This window comes from Pleurodeles waltl, chromosome 3_2 (genome assembly GCF_031143425.1).
Source record: "Pleurodeles waltl isolate 20211129_DDA chromosome 3_2, aPleWal1.hap1.20221129, whole genome shotgun sequence".
Lineage (NCBI taxonomy): Eukaryota > Metazoa > Chordata > Amphibia > Caudata > Salamandridae > Pleurodeles > Pleurodeles waltl.
The window spans coordinates 48,049,879-48,067,443 of NC_090441.1; the positions used below are offsets into that span (position 1 = coordinate 48,049,879).

At 41.3% G+C, this 17,565-nt stretch overlaps 1 protein-coding gene across 1 annotated transcript in view; it reads left to right on the top strand.

Moving 5' to 3' along the window:
• Window positions 1–17,565, top strand: part of TMEM120A (transmembrane protein 120A) — a 121,347-nt gene that overhangs the window by 76,015 nt on the left and 27,767 nt on the right. Inside the window, exons 5-9 of the mRNA XM_069226726.1 lie at window positions 6,146–6,241; window positions 8,265–8,354; window positions 10,913–10,978; window positions 12,223–12,284; window positions 13,778–13,870. Of these exons, the coding sequence (XP_069082827.1) occupies window positions 6,146–6,241; window positions 8,265–8,354; window positions 10,913–10,978; window positions 12,223–12,284; window positions 13,778–13,870 (407 nt within the window). The remainder of the gene's footprint in view (window positions 1–6,145; window positions 6,242–8,264; window positions 8,355–10,912; window positions 10,979–12,222; window positions 12,285–13,777; window positions 13,871–17,565) is intronic.

Sequence of the window (17,565 nt, forward strand, 5' to 3'; positions counted from 1 at the left end):
TTTTATTAAAGCCTGATACTGATATTGATAAACCAGAATCAGTCAATATATATATAAAAACCTGATTGTAAACGATGGCGTCCCATATCATAGCATTATATCACCTGTTAGAAAAGAATGTGGCCACGTCACCGACTCTAACTTAGGGGTGGTATTGATATCTTGTCAAAATTAATGGCTGTGTATTAAAGCATACTTACAGATGTAAGCATACTCTCCATAAATCATAACAGTATATACAAACACATGTTCAAACAACACACAGATCATGACACGTTCTAATATAACAGCAAAACTGTTTGAAAGTCATCTGACATGACCGTTGTTCTTACATTATGCCCAAGTGGGCAAAAAACCCTCTAATTCTCAGTTTGGTAAAGCCCAAGGCTTAGTCTTAACTGCATTGATACCAACAGTTGTTTTTCAAACAGATGCCAAAAATCACAGCAAGTTCTTGTATGGTGGCATATTGTTTGACCATTCACAAACGTATATAATCGGTGCAACCATTTTCTTATTGTGTCCCAGTGGGAAATCCAGCCTTTATCTCACAATACTGTGTTAACCCCGTCACCCCGGTGCTGAGCCCTTTTTTGGCTATTTGGGTTAGTTCGCGCTTCGGCCCCCCTATAACTTTTTGTCCACGTTAGGTATCCACACCAAAATTGTGGCCTTATATTCCAGCATACTGGATATTCTAAAGGTACCCAGGGTTTATGGATTCCCCCAGAGGGGACTGAGACAATAGCTAAAATACAGCTAAATTTGGGGGGGTTTGGTAAAAAGGTGCTGCAGAATAAAGCTTCAGCTTTTTTCCCTACAAATGTCAGGGTTCGCAGATAAAAATAGTACCTCACTTGTGTCGGTAGTCCTAGTGCCTGTGACGGAAAGTGGCCCAAAACGCACCGTGGATACATCACATCTTTCCATCCAAAATTAGCCCTTTTTTTGCTATGTGCCTAGCTGTGGATTTTGGGCCATAGTTCAGCCGGCACCTAGGGAAATCTAGCAAACCTGTACATTTTTGAAAACTTTAGGATGTGGTGACATGAGTGTCTCTCACCAGATTTGGTGAGAGCAGATCGGTGGTAATTACCCCAGAAAGACTTTGGTCCCCATTTAAATGGGGCAGAGGCATGGCCATGCCCATGGTGGGCAGCCATCACCCCTCTTATATAAAAAATCTAGTGGGCTTTCTGCCCCCTCCCGCCAAGGGGGAATATCGGGGTTAACTCCTATCTGCCCCCCCAGGGGGGACAGAAAGACTGTTTTTTTTATAGGGATGGGTGGCCTCCACCCGTATATATCAAAAAAATAATCTCTGGGTCTAGTGGGCTTTCTGCCCCACTCCTTAAGGGGGGGGGGAGCAGATCGGGGGCTATTGCCCCCATCTGCCTCCCAGGGGGGACAGAAAGACTGATTGTGCCACATAATTAAGGGGGGAGCAAAAGCACTTGCCCAAGGGGCTTCTACCCTCTCCCTGGTGTCTAATGGATGGATACATGCTTGGGGATCACCCTCCCTGGGTGATCCCAAGCAGGGATCCACTGGGAAGGGGCCGGGTAACCACTGATATACATCTCCCATCTTCTTTGGTGCTCGGGGGGGCTGAGATAGCCCTCTGAGCACTGAGAAAGTGAAAGTGAAACGAGCCGTTCTGCTCATTTCAGTTTCAGTGAAATGACTTGACTGATCATCTATCCACTGAAACGAAAGAAACAGCCTTGGGAGATGGAGAAGTTTTTCCCCATTTCCTGAGGCCTTTTATTTGAGAAGGAAATCCTTCTGGTGCCCGCACCAGAGGGATTTCCAGCGCAATGTGCGCAGGCGACCTTGAGCATCCGACACACACAAGCACCAACGCATTGGATGGCTCCAGGCCGTCGGCATCGAAGGGGTTAATGGGCGTAGGTGTCAAAAGTCATGTCCTAGTGGGCTAGAAAATACATACCATTCAGAATGGCTTGCTAGGTAGGGATGCATTTAATATATGAATTCCTATCTATCATAATGGCTATGACAATGCAATATATATCCCTAGGGATGATCAAAGCCCATAACCTTCCCTCGTTCCAAAAAGAAGAAAGAATTGTAGGATTTGAAGAGAAAGAGGGAAAAAAGAAGAAAAAATATATTTAATCTCTTTTATGTTTTTCGGCTCCTAAGACTCAGAGGGTGCTTAATAGAAGAAATGAGTCCGGCCCCACGGGCAACCAAATATAACACAGATGCAGGTGGCCAACCACTTCAGAAAGGAAGGCCCCACCCTGTATAGACATAAACACAAAACATATATATTAAAATCAGAGATGCTGATACGTCATCAAACATAAACAAGCTAACCATTAAAAACCAATTTTTCCCCTCTCTCTAACCGCCTCACCCCCCACACACAGTACCTAAACCCCACATTCCACAGCCACACAAATAAAGGCATAGTGTGAATCTAATCTCCCAAATGGATGAATATTGCCTCATCCAAGTTGAGGCCATTAGGAACTTTGGTATCAAGTTCTCGTACGTGCTTAGATTCAAGTTGTCTAAGTTTTCTTGTGTGGTTCCCCTCCCCCCAAAAAGTGACAGTTCCCTGTCAGCTTTGTGCATTGCTCCAAAATGATGTGCCACTGGGTATTGTTTATCCTTGCATGTGTTCTAACACACACTTTATTTACTGTGTGTGGTGTGCTCCCTATATGCAGTTTCTCACAGGGTCAAACAAGAGCACGTACACAAAAATGTGATTAGCAGGTAAGATATTTGTCAATGCGTTTGTGTGTGTTGCTAAGTGGGGAAAAGTATTATTTCATGTTATGGCTATATTTACAAGCCTTTCAACTTCCACACTTGTAGAAACCCTCCATTACTACACCAGGCTTATTAGCTTTTCCTACAACTTCATTTTTACAAAGCCTGTCTTTTAAGGATCTCCCTCTCCCGAAGGTAATATTGAGATGGCTGTCTAATACATTTGAAAGGGTGTTTTCAGTTTTTAGTATATCTCAGTGTCTATTGACATTGTTCCTCACTTCTCTGGCTTTGTTACAAAAGGTTGTGATAAATCTTTCCACAGTTGGGATTTCTGAGGTAGAGGCAGGTTTGGGGACAAGTAGGTTTTCTCTGCAGACTTTCTATGCTTTTTCAAATGCCCTTTTAAGACGGACTCCTTATACCCATGTTCCCTGAATCTCATTGTCATCACTTTACATTCCTCCTGGAAGGTGGTATCAGAGCTGCAATTTCTATCAGCCCATAGAAAATTTCCATATGGGATACTATTTATTGAGCTTTTGGGGTGACTACTCTGTGCATGCAGTATTGCCCACTGTGCTTTCCCTGTGTAATTTTGATACCACGCTGTTGCCTCCTACCATTACTTTGAGATCTAGGAATTGTGTGCTCACGTTGCGGATGTTCCCTTCAAATTTTTTATTGTATGTATTTTCCTTCAGTTTAGCAGTGGAATTGGACTACTCCTGCCCCTTTTTGTCTTTCCAGATCAGGAACAGATCGTTTATGTGCGTTGTAGTCCGCCAAAGCTTCAGCCAAAAATCTATCATTTCTGTGTGAAATAGTAGAGAAAGCGAACATACCCTTAAAAAATGGCTGCGAGCCTATACTACATTGCTATGTCTCATACAGGTGTATAGACTACTCACATCTAAAGTGATTAAGAAATAATCACTTTCCCATGGGATGTCATAAATCCTACGCAAGAAATCCTTATTGTCCTGGAAATTTATTAACAGAACTACCACAGAATATTGCAGAGCGGCTGTGTCATCAGCTCGCTGTTACATCAAAAATGAATTAGTTAATTAGTTAGAACAGCTACCATAGTAGCAGCATATAAATTGATGTCTGTCTCGTATAATGTCATTTAAATTTTCATACACAGAATTGTCCAACCTAATTAGACTTAAATTGCAAAAACTATATTTTATTCTTTGCACAAAATTCACAAGCAGGTATAAGTTGCAAGAATTAACATGGAAGATCCCTTTATGCAAATCATTTCGAAAAACAGAGAGAACTCAATAACCCACACACACTGGAGATTTACTGAAAAGAACAGTTTGTTTTTTTTTTTTTTTTTTTTTTTTTTTTTTTACATTTGTCCCCCAAATGAGCCTATTTTTAAGGAAATGGTCTATCAGCATGTTGTAGCCAGTGTAGTCAATTAGTGTTGTGACATGCAGGTGCCAGGGCAGTAGTGTGGTACATCAAACGTCTTTAGTGTAGTTCTCTGCCTCCATAATCTTAGTTGACCCATAAAGATTTAATTGGCACCATTGATGTGCACTCCTATCTGTCCACATAGAATGGATGCTGTGAATGGTTTGAGACTCTTACTTCTGGTTTTTATCTCTTTCGTGTGGTAGAGTTCATTAGTGTGTCAAGGTGGATCAGTTTCTGCTGGTAGATCGATTAGTACTCAGTATGGTGCGTCATCTGTTTCCTACTATGTTAAGTATGTACTGTGCTACTGATAGGGATTCTGTTTTTTTCCATGATGTAGACAGAAGCCGAATCGTGAGAGATCAGTGACGCTGTTGATATCCAAACATATTTAGAGATTTGTTTTGAATATCCCTATCTTGATTTTGAACTTGAGAAACATTTTAGCAAATGGCCTGAACTTAGCTGGTACGCTTGGGTTAAGCTCAGTTTTTAGAAGTGATTGTACAGGTAAATGAATGTGTCTTAAGCGTGCTATTCCCTTTGTGCTGATAGTGTTTAGAAATTCCCTCAGCAAAGGGGCCTCATGACAAGGGTCATAGGATTCTGTTTTTTCTTTATGCAGAGCTAAGTGGTATTCGTCTGCTGGGGGCTTTGGGTTAAGATTGTATTGATGTTGCAACTGTTGCAGTGTTCGATATTAAAAGTGATTTCTGGTAAGGGACCATTTTAAATGGTTGGAGTTCTTGATATATTTTGTCTTAAGTGATGTCACAGAAGTAGACAAACTGCTGACACATTTTAGATTTCTGTGTCAGATGTTTGTGTTGGTGTGCTGGTTTCCTTTTTCTGATATTATTTGAAATAGTTATTGGATTATATTTGATGCTTAGCTAGACTTGAAAGGGAGTTGATGAGGTCCACATACTCTATGCAGCCTTCATGGAAAAACGTTCTGGGTGCTCTTGGTGGGAGCTGATATTAATGCACAGCATTTGGAGCATTGTTTGCTTTGCAGCTTGTGACAAAAACATTATTAGTCTATTACTGTCTGCAAGATGGCATGAAGGTTTGTGAATTATAGCTATGTTGCTTCCTATTTTTCCTTGATTAATTCAGTAACCTCCTGTGATCATAGTGCTTGAAAGTGGTTTGAATCAGTCATCCAGCCATATTGTATATTAATGTTATTAAAATATTATTTTCAGCATGTCCAAAGTGATTTCTTCTATGAAATTGTAGTCTTTTGGTGTTTTTTGTTTTTGGTTGGTCTGGCAGTTATGTTGAATGTGTATAAGTTACCTGTTTGTTTTTCTGTTTTCTTCCAGAGTGTGGGTAGTGGTAGTTGCTGTAGACGTTTCTGACTGAGGTGTGATTGTGTTTGGTTTTGTGAGTGTGTACGTCTTGAGAGACAGATTAGCTGTGCATTCCTGGCTATGTATGTTTTCTGTATATGTCTATGTTGTTTGGAGAGATGCTCTGTCAGGTGAGTTTTCTGTAGGACTCTTAAGTAAGATTTGAATAGTAGAGATTAGTCGTATGGGTGGGTGGGTTTGTTGCAGTACAGATGCGATAGGTTTCAGTGAGGAGAAGTGGCATGTTGGATGGGGATGTATGATGTCTAGTAGTGGGTCCAGCTTCTGGGCCCAGTGGTAGTGTGGTAAAATGTCAGTGTATATATGTGGTGTTTCCCACCTGATTTGCGTAACCTGGTTTAGGTGAGTAGAAAACCAGTAACAGAATGACAGCAGAAGGTGAAATAGCGGTTACTGTTATCCTGGATCAAGAAGAAATTATGGAGGACAGTGAGGCTCTGTAGGAGTGCTTACGTGAATGCCTGGTTGTGCATATTTAGTGATGTGTACATGAATATAGTATCATACGTTTATGGCTAACCGACACAGCAAGGTTGAAGCCACCGGCTGGTGTGATTATGGGTTTCATCTATAGCTTTGTCCCTTACCTGCAGGTTTGCCTATAAGGATGAGTATGAGAAGTTCAAGCTGTACCTCACTACCATCCTGATGGTTCTCTCCTTCATGTTTCGATTCGTCTTCAACTCCAGGTAAGTCTCTGCTGTAGCTAAAGGGAAATAGAGTGAGGGGCTCTCCTAAGATTATCATAAACCACTTGACATAGTCAAAAAGTCAGTTTCTTAAATGTAAATCAAGTTCTTTGAACTACAGACAAACTAAATCTGTTTAAAAAAAAAAAAAAGACAATTTTATGGAAGATGAAAACATAATTACACCAGTTAAAGTCAACTTGATTAAAAAAAAAAGTACAGACTGTGGCATGGTTGAGCTATATTATGTCATATGGGGCAGTTGTGTTCACGTCTCTCTCAGAGTGTTAACTCACACCGTGGTAATGTCCTTGCTCCCAAAGAGAACTGGGGGAGTGTGACCATTGTTGACTGTACAACACCACAATGATGCCATTTGACTTAGGGGTGGAGGGAACGTCATGTTTCTGTACAGCACAGAAACAATCTGTTAAAATAATTGAGCGAGTTAGAAACATGCATAATATAATTGAGAGTAAACATCTCATCTACATGTATGCGGTAACGCTGTAAATTAGGCTTTGATAGCAAGTTTTGATTTAGCCTTTGTTGTATGAAAAGCCTAAAAAACATACAGGGTCCTGTTCACAAACTTAAGTTTGCTTGCATAGATCTCCTCAAGTTTAAATGTACATTTACATATAGGAGAAAATATCCTCATGGATGTGTTGAATACCTCATCGTTTTGGATCCAATTTGTTTGTTATTTTCATAATTTTTTTATAATTTACAATATAGTTTACTTAAACGTTGTTACTTGTATTTAGGAAAGCACCGTTCAAATTGTATTTTTTTTGTTTAACAACAAATGAAATTATAAATGTAAAAATAATGTAAATAAAGTTTGATTCAAAATGTTATTCAGTGTAATTTATTTTACATGTTTGACAATGTGTTGTTGCCTGCCTCCATTGATTTATATGGCACTGCGTTGCAGTACCAGTGCTTTGCCATGTGTGGCGCTTGACTATCTACAAAGCTGATCTGGTGTATATTTGAACCTTTTTTGTCAGTACTACTGCTGTTGCAATTGTCTTACCCTGCGTGAGCATGTGTTTTTATTAGTAGGTTCCTTCCTAAACCACCACTTCGATTACCCTTAACCCTATTCATTTAGGAGTAATTATTGTCCATTATCCAACCACTCTCACTTGTCGCTGCCAACTTTGCTACTAAATCTGATCCCTGTGTACGGAGATTTCCGCCACCAGTTCAGAGAAGTACACAGAGAAGATAGGCGAGGCATAGATCTCTGGCTGGAGGACTGTGAACTGCATTTTAGAGTATGTAAAGTAGTATTACTCTGTATATTTGTTTTTATTTGGTTGCTGAAACATCTGGCCAAAACATATGGAGGTATAGATTAGGTAAGTATGTGTAAGAACATGCCGTCATGGTGGAACACATACACAAGAATGTTGGGAGCAGGCCTGTTGCTCTGCGATACATAGAAACACCAAAGCCAAATAATTTTAATCCTACTGCAAAACATAGTGAATGGGTGGACCTCCAATATAGTCGACACAGTGATCCGTGCTTGGTGAAAGCACTGAAAGGACTAAAAGGGCGTAGAAAAATTGTGGTATTGGCAAATTGTATGAATATCATTTAAAAGGCCTGGATATCCTCTGTGGCCTGAATCAAATGTCCAGTTTTGTTCAAAGTCATCTAATCAGTAATGTGGTAATTTCAAGGAGGTGCCCATATACCCAAACACAACCTGGTCATGTACATTTGAAAGGAGACTGGTGAAAAGATGGTTTTGATGAGGTTGCTACCCCACTTTGACACTATGAATTGTTTTTCTTTCTGTTAGATATTTTTTTTAAACATACACCATAATCAGATATCAACACAATTTAATAGCCTACAGGGTTTCAGTTTTTAGTAGCATAGTGAGACAGTCGCTCGTTCTCTTGCCTGCTCCTTGTTAGTTTCTGTGAAGTTCCAGAGATCTAGTAAGAAAGCAGCTGCCTTTTACTTTTTTTTGCTGTTTACTAATGTCTCGCCCTCTCCTTTACAGGGTGACGGATGCACTCTTTAACTTCCTCCTGGTCTGGTACTACTGCACTCTTACCATCCGCGAGAGTATTCTTATCAACAATGGTTCAAGGTAAGGTAGTGTATGGAACCCCAGCGTGTCTGATATTTGACCTGGGAACAAGTCCTGGAAAGCACTTCAGATTAACAACGCTGGGGTTGTTGCTCTGCATGTCCATCCTCCCTGTGTAGGTTAGAGGAAGCAGCAATTAGTGCAGCTGTGAGAACTAGAAGCCTTGCTGAGTATGACATTGGTTGAGATTCAGGGCAGCACCTGTTGTGTGAGGGATTTCTTCTCATTTCAAGTTTTCTCGAATAGTTAATAAAAACATCTAAATGCAGTCTTACAAACGGCAATTAAGTGTGTGAATTATTATTTCAGACAATACCAAAACCTGAATATTTTCATGTGTCACATTTATGTGGTTCTCATTTCTTTCACCAAGCGTCTCCCCGCCATCAAACGGAATCTAAATCTTGTGTAAGTGACACTCGGGCTGAGACGCAGCTGTAGCAATAAGAAAGATGAAACTAGAACCACACAGCTATCATAACATATTGTTGTGCACAGATTTCCTAAAACTACGCCATCCCTCAGAACCTAAGCTAAAGTCAAAATAGCCATAACAAGTTAAACAGTGCACAAAAGCCGTGAGTGAGACATTAACCACTGCCAGATATTTGATAAGACCACTTAGGCTGAATTTAATCCTCAGGTCTGCTTTGAGAGGCAAGGGTACAATAGCTCCACAAAGGCTGTTTACACATCCTCTATGAAATTCTTCATAGTGTAGAATCTGACGCGAGAACATGGGAACTGCACATAGACTCATAGGCCTGAAAAAAGTGTGTGGTGCCTGGAGTTAAAATAGAGGACCCCTAAACCAGCTGCATGACATATTATGTCCCTGTTTTTTTTTATTGTTTTCTTTTTCATTGTAATGATTTAGATAATGGCAAATAGAAAAATAGAATTGGTCCAGGAGAGCCCAACTACAATCAGGTGTCCATATTTGTTCTAATAACTTCTTCATGTTTCTTGCGTGCATCTTTGAACTGTCTTTCCCATTATAATTTTCCCAACCAGAAAGTTAGAGTCTTTGCTGTGCATCATCGCGGATAGTATTCAATCTCCCCTAGATTCTTAGTATGGGGTCTGTACAGCCTTTTGCCACACAGGCCTAGTCACCTCACAGCTACATTCTGAACCAGCACGATCCACCCAGCCTACACTGGTCAACCCCTTGTCATTAAAAAGGCTACATAGTTAACATGGAATCCCTCTCATGGATTACACCACGCATCGTGGGTCCACCACCCACGCAAGTATCCTTACTGTTTCCTTAACTGGAGAGTTAGTTAATAGGAAGTTTTAGGTTTTCACAGTTTAGACATAAGTATGGGTATAACAAAGACTGACTGTGTGGATGGGACTTGTGTACGTTAGTGCTGTAAAAGCACTATTAGCATCAGTGGTGGTAACATGTTTAAATGTTCTGATTTCTAGCATTCTCTCATCACGAGCTTTGTACCCTCAGCAAACTACTAGTTTTGCTTGATTTATGACTTTGTTTCTCACAAACATTTTATTTTGAAGAAATTTAAAATAGAAGCATGGGCTAAACCCCCTTAAATCCGAGGTTTTGATTTTTTGAGTGTACAAAATAGTTATTTTACTAGTCCACTAAATACCAATCAGTTTGTCGAGTATTCACTAATATCTATGACAAAACTGACTGTTTTTTTTCCAAGACACCGAGGTGGGTCTGGTAGCCGAGTTTAATCTCTTCGATGGGTCTCTTTATTTGGTCTGAGTGGGTGGCCGAGCACATCAAAATGGTGTAGAGAAGTCACCGATGGTTTAAGCCAGCCCAACAGAACTTTGCATGTTGGGGCTCGTAACTTTGTTTTATCCACTACAGGTATGAGGTTGCATGCTCCTGCATGTCAGTGGGTGTTCCCCACTGCTTGCCTGTCCTACTGTTGAATGAAAGATTGTGAGTGCAGTATACAAAGCACATACCTTAAAGTCCCTGAGAGGCAGTTCTGAAAGATCTGCGTTTTGTAGACTGCTTGTGTAATCTCAGCCTCAGTTTGTTACATGTTTGTGCAGCGCATTGGAAAGTTTGGAGATGGCTGGATTCCTGTTATTGCCTCATTGAAGGTGCTGAGGGTAAACATATCCTGGGGAGGCCTTTGGCTTCTGTTTTCACCGGATGCACTTTTTCTGGTTTAAATACACAGCCTGAAAAAGTGGATAGGCTGTTTCTTAAAAAACAAACTGTTGGAAGAGATGTCCTTTTATTATGCAGCTAATAGGCTTTTATAACAGCAGATCGCTGGAGCCAGATTTCTGATTTATGGGTATGTAAACACCAAAACACTCGTATTTCCATTTCGAGTTTTAATCCATAACATCAGAGTATATTTGTCTGGTTGACAAATTCGAACAATCAGATCATCCCAAAATAATTTCACCTTTTTGTAGCCTTGTGACTTATCAGAAATCAATTTACATTGGATTCGCAGAGTGCCCAAATAGGCTGCGTTTCCTTAGAACATTGGCATCCCCTGATTCTTATGCAGAAGAAGGATTATGGTCTTGGATTTTCTGATTGTTTTCTTTTTCAGAATCAAGGGCTGGTGGGTCCTGAATCACTACGTCTCCACCTTCCTGTCTGGTGTCATGCTGACCTGGTGAGTCTGTACAGTCTGCTGACGCATTGCACTTTCAGCAGGGTCTCCATGGGAACAGTCATTTGGGGATGAGGAATTGAAGTAATCGCTGTTCTTTCTACCTGTAGCTCTCTGGAAAAATAGCAAGTGTATACTTGGTATTGCCAACCTAGCAACGAGAAAGGCTCTCAAAAGTTATTTGTTTATTTTACTAATGAACTCATTTCATGAGTGTCTGGAACTGTTTTGTGACATTATCATAAAGCTCCAAAGCAGACGTTTTACAACAAAGGACAGTTGCACAGTTGAGGTTAACTATAATGTTTAGCGTAAGAAAGTGTAACTAACAGTGTCAGTGGCAACAAAACAGAAGAGATGTTAATGGTTGCATTGGTAGATGTGCCTTTATTCTTAAGCCAGGTTTGTGCTGACAGTACCCCTCATAATTTAGTAGCACATGAGCATTGCTTATGGTTCATGCAAATGCTCAAAGCATGCAAGACAGAAAGCAGATCTCTTGGGTCAGTTTTCTCAAGAAGCTGGTTGGGACACAATAGAAAACTTCTTCATGATAAAATGTTTTTTTCTATCGAAATGCGATTTGCCACAATGGAAAGTCCATTGCTAGCCATGCAATCTCATGCTAACTTGGTTTTGGGTTCCGACAGCCACATCTGTTTAGGCTATGACTGTGGCTGCGTTTTGGGAACCTAAACAAAGTGGCTATTTACTTGCGTAAGACGTTTTAACTCTGTTGTGATACATGGAAGGTGGAAGAAACTCGTAAGAGCTGGTGCAGAGGGAGAAAGGCAGCAAGCAAAGAAGAAAGAATGCTCCCACAGACTATCATTGTATAAAGGTTTTCTTCTAATTTAGAAGATCAACAAAGATCAACAAAGATCAGCCTCTTGACATTTTTAAGTTACAGGATAGTGCCTCTTTCTCCACGTGCATGGGAAGCTGAAAACATGTTTGATAGCACATCTGGTGTTATGGGCAGGTGTGTTGGCAGTTGCTGTAGGGTGCATTACTAATTTTCCTTTCACAATAGATGAACACAGGAAACAAGCATTAAAGTTATCCTTAGCCTAAAACGTGAATGCTTATGAACACCAGCAAAAAGAGAGAATGTGAAAAGCATGCATCTTCCATTATAAGCAGTGATGTAAACACCAGAATACATGCCAGAGAATGGGGAATTCGAGAAGTTCAGGATCTCATGTTTTGGTTTGCATTAATCCTGTATATTGTGATCCCTCTTTCAGGCCAGACGGTTTGATGTACCAGATTTTTCGAAACCAGTACCTCTCCTTTTCTATGTACCAAAGTAAGCCATTTTTGCATACACACAGTAAATAAATTAATGCAAATGAGCAAAAAGAGAAGGTCCTGTAGGCATAAGATAGATTGACAAATGCAAAAGGATTTCTATTGTCTCGAAGTTTAGTTCCATCTTATAGCATGTGACACTCATTTTTCAATGTCAAGTTTCTAAAAGAGGTTGGATGAAAAACAACTGAATTTAATTGTCCAGAGATCTGGCACTGACTTAGGAATTACCCTCCAGTATTGTTCCTTCAGCATGCGTAGATCCCCTTTATGGATAGAAGTAGGTTAAGGTGGTGCTTTTCTCCCTTAACATATCAGCTTTGTCAGTCACAACGAGTTGTGGCTCCATGTCAGTGTACTCTATATGAGAGAAGAGGCTGAAGCCCTCGGTCTCTGTCCTTGCTGCTTCACTGCGGGGATTACCTGAAGGGATGAGAGAAGAATTTTATCTGCCTGTGACAGTATTCTATACATTGTTAGAAAACAGCGTAAAGTGTTCATTTATTTGTAGCAGCCTCCATCTGGGTATTCACATTTAGACCAGTGTGTTGATTCTTTTGTGGATTACTGGTAAGGAGTGGGCTAGGGTAAGGGGTGCCCTTGACTGTTTAAGAAGAGTTCATACATTAAATTGTTTACTCTCTGTCCAGCCAGAGTGGTTTATAGAAGGTTCGTAGTCCTTGTCCAGAGTGCCTCTGGGAGGTAGCCTTGAATAGTGAGGAATCAAATTTATGCTCAACAGTCATTGTTTGCTCTCTCGGCAGCAGGTGGGTGAACAGCTTGTTTATCAACTTGAATTTTAGGTGTGAGGGAGGTGAGGAAGAGTTAAGTATGAGCACTCATTGTGTGTTGTCTCCTAGGGAATGCAGTGGTTATGAAGAGACATTATACATGTACATTGATCAGTGTCTTTGAAGAGGAGTACTTTTGAGTGGTCGATGTGGAAGTTTATGCATGCCTGTTTTTTACTGCTCTATGTCTGGGCATGAACTTGGCAAATCTTAGCTGTGCGAGAGTGGAGTAGTTTAAGCCTGCATATTCATTGCTTGATGTCTTTCGGGGGATTACCTTTAGTGATAAGAAGAAAGTTCATGCATGCACGTTCATTGTTTGTAGGGGACTGAGTAGAAGCCTGAGAGACTACGGTGAAGCTTAAACATGCATATCTATTTGCTGTCTCTAGGGGTGGGGGGGGGAGAGAAAGTATTGTGTTTCTGGGGAACCTCTAAGTGGTTCAGAAGTGTGAAAAGTTGGCAGGTTGTGTTTGGACTGTATTTTCTGCTTTTGAACATGGTGGAAGCCGCACCATTCTCCACAATGCTTATGTCCTGAGCTTTAATAATTGTTGTATTGGAATTTGTGCAATAGGCACGAACGTTTAAGCCATCAGCATGCTCACCAGACCCATAAAGTACCCACTATTGACTTTAGCCGCTTTTGTGGTTCAATTAAGAAGCTAGATTTACACTTTGGTTTTCTGATTCCTCACAGGTTTTGTTCAGTTCCTCCAGTACTATTACCAGAGTGGCTGTCTATACAGATTGAGGGCCTTAGGGGAGAGGCATAACATGGATCTCACAGTGGGTAAGTAGACCATGTTTCTCTTACTTAATTTATTCTTTACATACTAATGCCATCATAAACAAACCAAGCTGTTCACAAGGTGTGATGGCAGTGGAAGGGTATGGCACAGACAAACCGTTGTAGACTTATAACAAAATCAGTTGATGTACCTGAACATTGGTTTTCTGTACATTGTATTGATGTTAAGGAAGTGCCCTACAAATCAAGTGTAAAAGATCCCATAGGATTACGGAAATATTGGTTTCAGACAGTGATCCCCAGGCAGCTAGCAACCTTTTTAGTGAATAAACTTTTACAACTCAGGAACTGACTTCTTAACTTCTTATTTGCTATAAACGAACTACTTAATAAAATAAATTTTCATTGATGGCCAGAGCTGATGATTTTCCCCAGAGGTTGTTGTTTTGACAATTTACCATGTATTTGCATTTGATGAATCCAGTTTATCCTGTTATGTAATTTTACCAGCTTTAGTATATCTTATAACTACCATGTGTATACTCCTCTGGGGCTTTCATAGTCTGGCTGCTTTTCTGCTGTACTGAGAGTCTCACTGACCGAATGGAAGGTGATCAGTTGTCATAAATTTTGGTCAGAGAACATCTTATCTGTTCAAGGCATTGTTTGGTATCGCTTCAAATTAGAAAATGGGCTAAATCAGGTGCTTCTTTTCCATTCAGGAATCTTGTAATGCATTATTAGTGTGGATGTGTGAGCCAATTTACTATACATTTTATTTTGTCCAGCTTGAGTGCACAGTTGTTTATTACTCAGCCCAAGGAGGCTGTTTGGTTTGAAGACCTTTTTATCTGGTGATATGACTTGGGTGCAATATTGCACACATGGGGATATGTGGTGTTTATAAGCTAGCTTCCTCTAAGTGTTTTTGCTTTATAGGTTTGTAAGGTTATAGACATGTACTGTGCTAGGCCTATAGCTTTGGTGCTGTGTATTGTTCATTATCATTACAGAGGTCTGTTTAATGCGTTATGTTGGGGTAGGGCTAATTAAAAATTTAAGTAGGGGGCACTGAATAACATGTTGAGGTCAGATACACAAATATTTTGTAAATTGGAACTGTAGTTGCAGTTTTTGAAATGTGCTGCTTGATATGTTCTGTTTTATTGTTATGTATTTCTTGGTGTTGGGTGTTTTTGGGCACTGGTGATAGACAACAAGAAGGCACATATTTACACTATTAGATGCATGGGAAATGTTTTGATTAACATGTTCTCTTGTAAATTGGAATAACCTGTAGAAGATCATATTATATTCTGAAAATAGTGTAAACCTCTCAATTGTGGATTGATTACAGTTGTCATTTAGTTAAGATGAAACATTGAATATGTAGAGTGCTACTTTACCATCCATTCACAGACCTGAGGATAATCTATGTGTGGGGTCCACCCCATAATGTTTACTAAGGAACATTGAGTTTTTTTTTTTTTTTTTTTTAAATATGTTTATTGAATTTTAAATGTTTACACACTCAGAATTACAAAGTTACAGTGTTGCACCGCCCCACCTGTACTTCCGGTTGAGGACATTCACGACAGGATTCTCTTTATTAACATAAACAATGCTCGTACATCTACATTGACACACTAAAATCCCACCACCTTAAATATAGCAGCTCTGGGTCTATTCTTACTGTGATTTGTCCTATTTGTTACCACGCAACTTGGGTAAGCGTATTTATTGGCGCTAGTGGGTCTATTTCTGATAATACTTGTTGATTATGATGCGGGGGATTGGGGGGGAGGACCTGTGTATGTTTTGGGACTTGTGTGTGGCTCAGTGGTGCACTTTATTAGCCTGAGACTGGTACATGTATACATTCCTCTGCGGGCCCCTGTTGTTGCTTGTGTTGGTTTCACTGGTGGGGAGGGTGGGGGTGTTTCCTCTTTGCCTTGTCTTGTGTTCCAGGTTTGGATACTTGTTCTGGCGTAGTTCTGTGCCTACCCGGCTTCTCTGTCTATTTCATGGTGGTCTTTCATCATTTTTAGCAGCTAGCCGGGTGATTAATGTTTCCCAGGTTCCCTCCCCTGTGTGATTTTGTCCCGCACGTGCAAGTTTACTAAGTACCAGGACCTCCGTCCTGGACCAGCACAGCAGTGAGGAGCGCCAGGCCTTCTGATCAGGTGCCCTGGGGGCCTTCCAGTTCAAAGCTATCAGCCGTTTGTATAACACAAATGCAAGGTCTGCAAACTTATATAGGTGTCGGTGTTTCTTTTCTCTGGCTCTCAGCCCTAGTAAACAGGATTTGGGGTCTGCTGCTAATGTCAGACCTGTTATTTCCGCTACCACTTCTGTCAAGCCCCTCCATTCCTCGAGTGTGTGGGCGCATTCCCACACCATGTGATAGAAATGCGCTCCTGAGGCGCCGTACCGCGGGCAATTCGTTGTCGACCCAGGAAACATGCGACTGATCCTGGCTGGGGATAAGTAAGTTTGATGTGCATAGTTGAATTGTGTATAGCGAAACCTGAAGTTTCTGGACACCGCTTTTACGTGATTGAGGGCTTTCAGCCACTCCTCTTGCGTTATCTGGTCGGTGAGAACTGCGTTCCACCTATCCCTTGGCCTCGCCTGAATAAGTTCGGAGGGCTTATTCAGAGTTTTGTACGTATTCGATACTATTTTTGTTTGACTATCGAAGTTCAGCATGTGATGTAGTGTAGGAGAGCACTCAGGTTCCGCTTCCCCCATATCCCACGTTCTTTGGATCAGGTGGGTGATTGAGTGGTATGACAGGAATTGTCCGGGGTTCACTGCTGTTAGTTCCTGGATAGCCCTAAATGTCATCAGTTTCCCGTCTTCAAAGCAATCCCCAACCGTCGCAATACCGGCCTCTGTCCAAGTCTTAAGTGCATGTGAGCCCACCGTTTCCACACAGCCTGGGAGCAATTCTAATGTTAGGAGTGGTGAGTATGGGAGTGTTTTATGGTCTTTTTGTATGTATTTTTGCCAGCATAATTGCGCAACCTCTGTAAGCGGATTGCCAGGGGTCCTCTTAGTCCTGCTCATTAACCATGAGGTGAGCGGGGACCCCTCCAGCCTCGCTAGGAGCCACTTGGACTCCGCTTGTGCTGGCCTGTGCAACCAGTTCAATATCCATTGTAGTTGTGCAGCTGCATAATACAGTTCGAAGTTAGGGGCGCCCAGTCCACCCGCCGCTAGCGGGCACTGTAGGGTGGCGAGTGCAACCCTTGCCCTGCCTCCTCCCCACACTAGTTGCAGTAACACTGTGTTCAGACCTTTAAAAAAAACTCCTGGGGATCCAGATGGGTAGCGCCGCGAAGTAGTATAGTAACCTAGGCAGCAGCAGCATGTTTGCCACCGCCACCCTGCCCAGGGGTGACAGTGGGAGTTTAGTCCAGAAACTTAGTGACCCCCTCATGGAGGTCAGTGCCCTCCCTAAGTTCCCGTCTCTGAGGTCTTCTTTTTTGTGGTATATATGTACCCCCAAGTATTTGAATGTGTCGAAGCACCATTTCAAACGGCCGGTCGTGGCATTCTCTTGTCTTGCCGGGGACCATTTGGTTAGCGGAAATATGCATGATTTGTCCCAGTTTACCACCAACCCAGAGAGGTCCCCATACTCAGTCAGCAGAGACATCACCCGAGGGATCGTCTCAGACCCTTTTCGCAGATATATTAACGCATCATCTGCGTACAGCGATATGCCATGATAC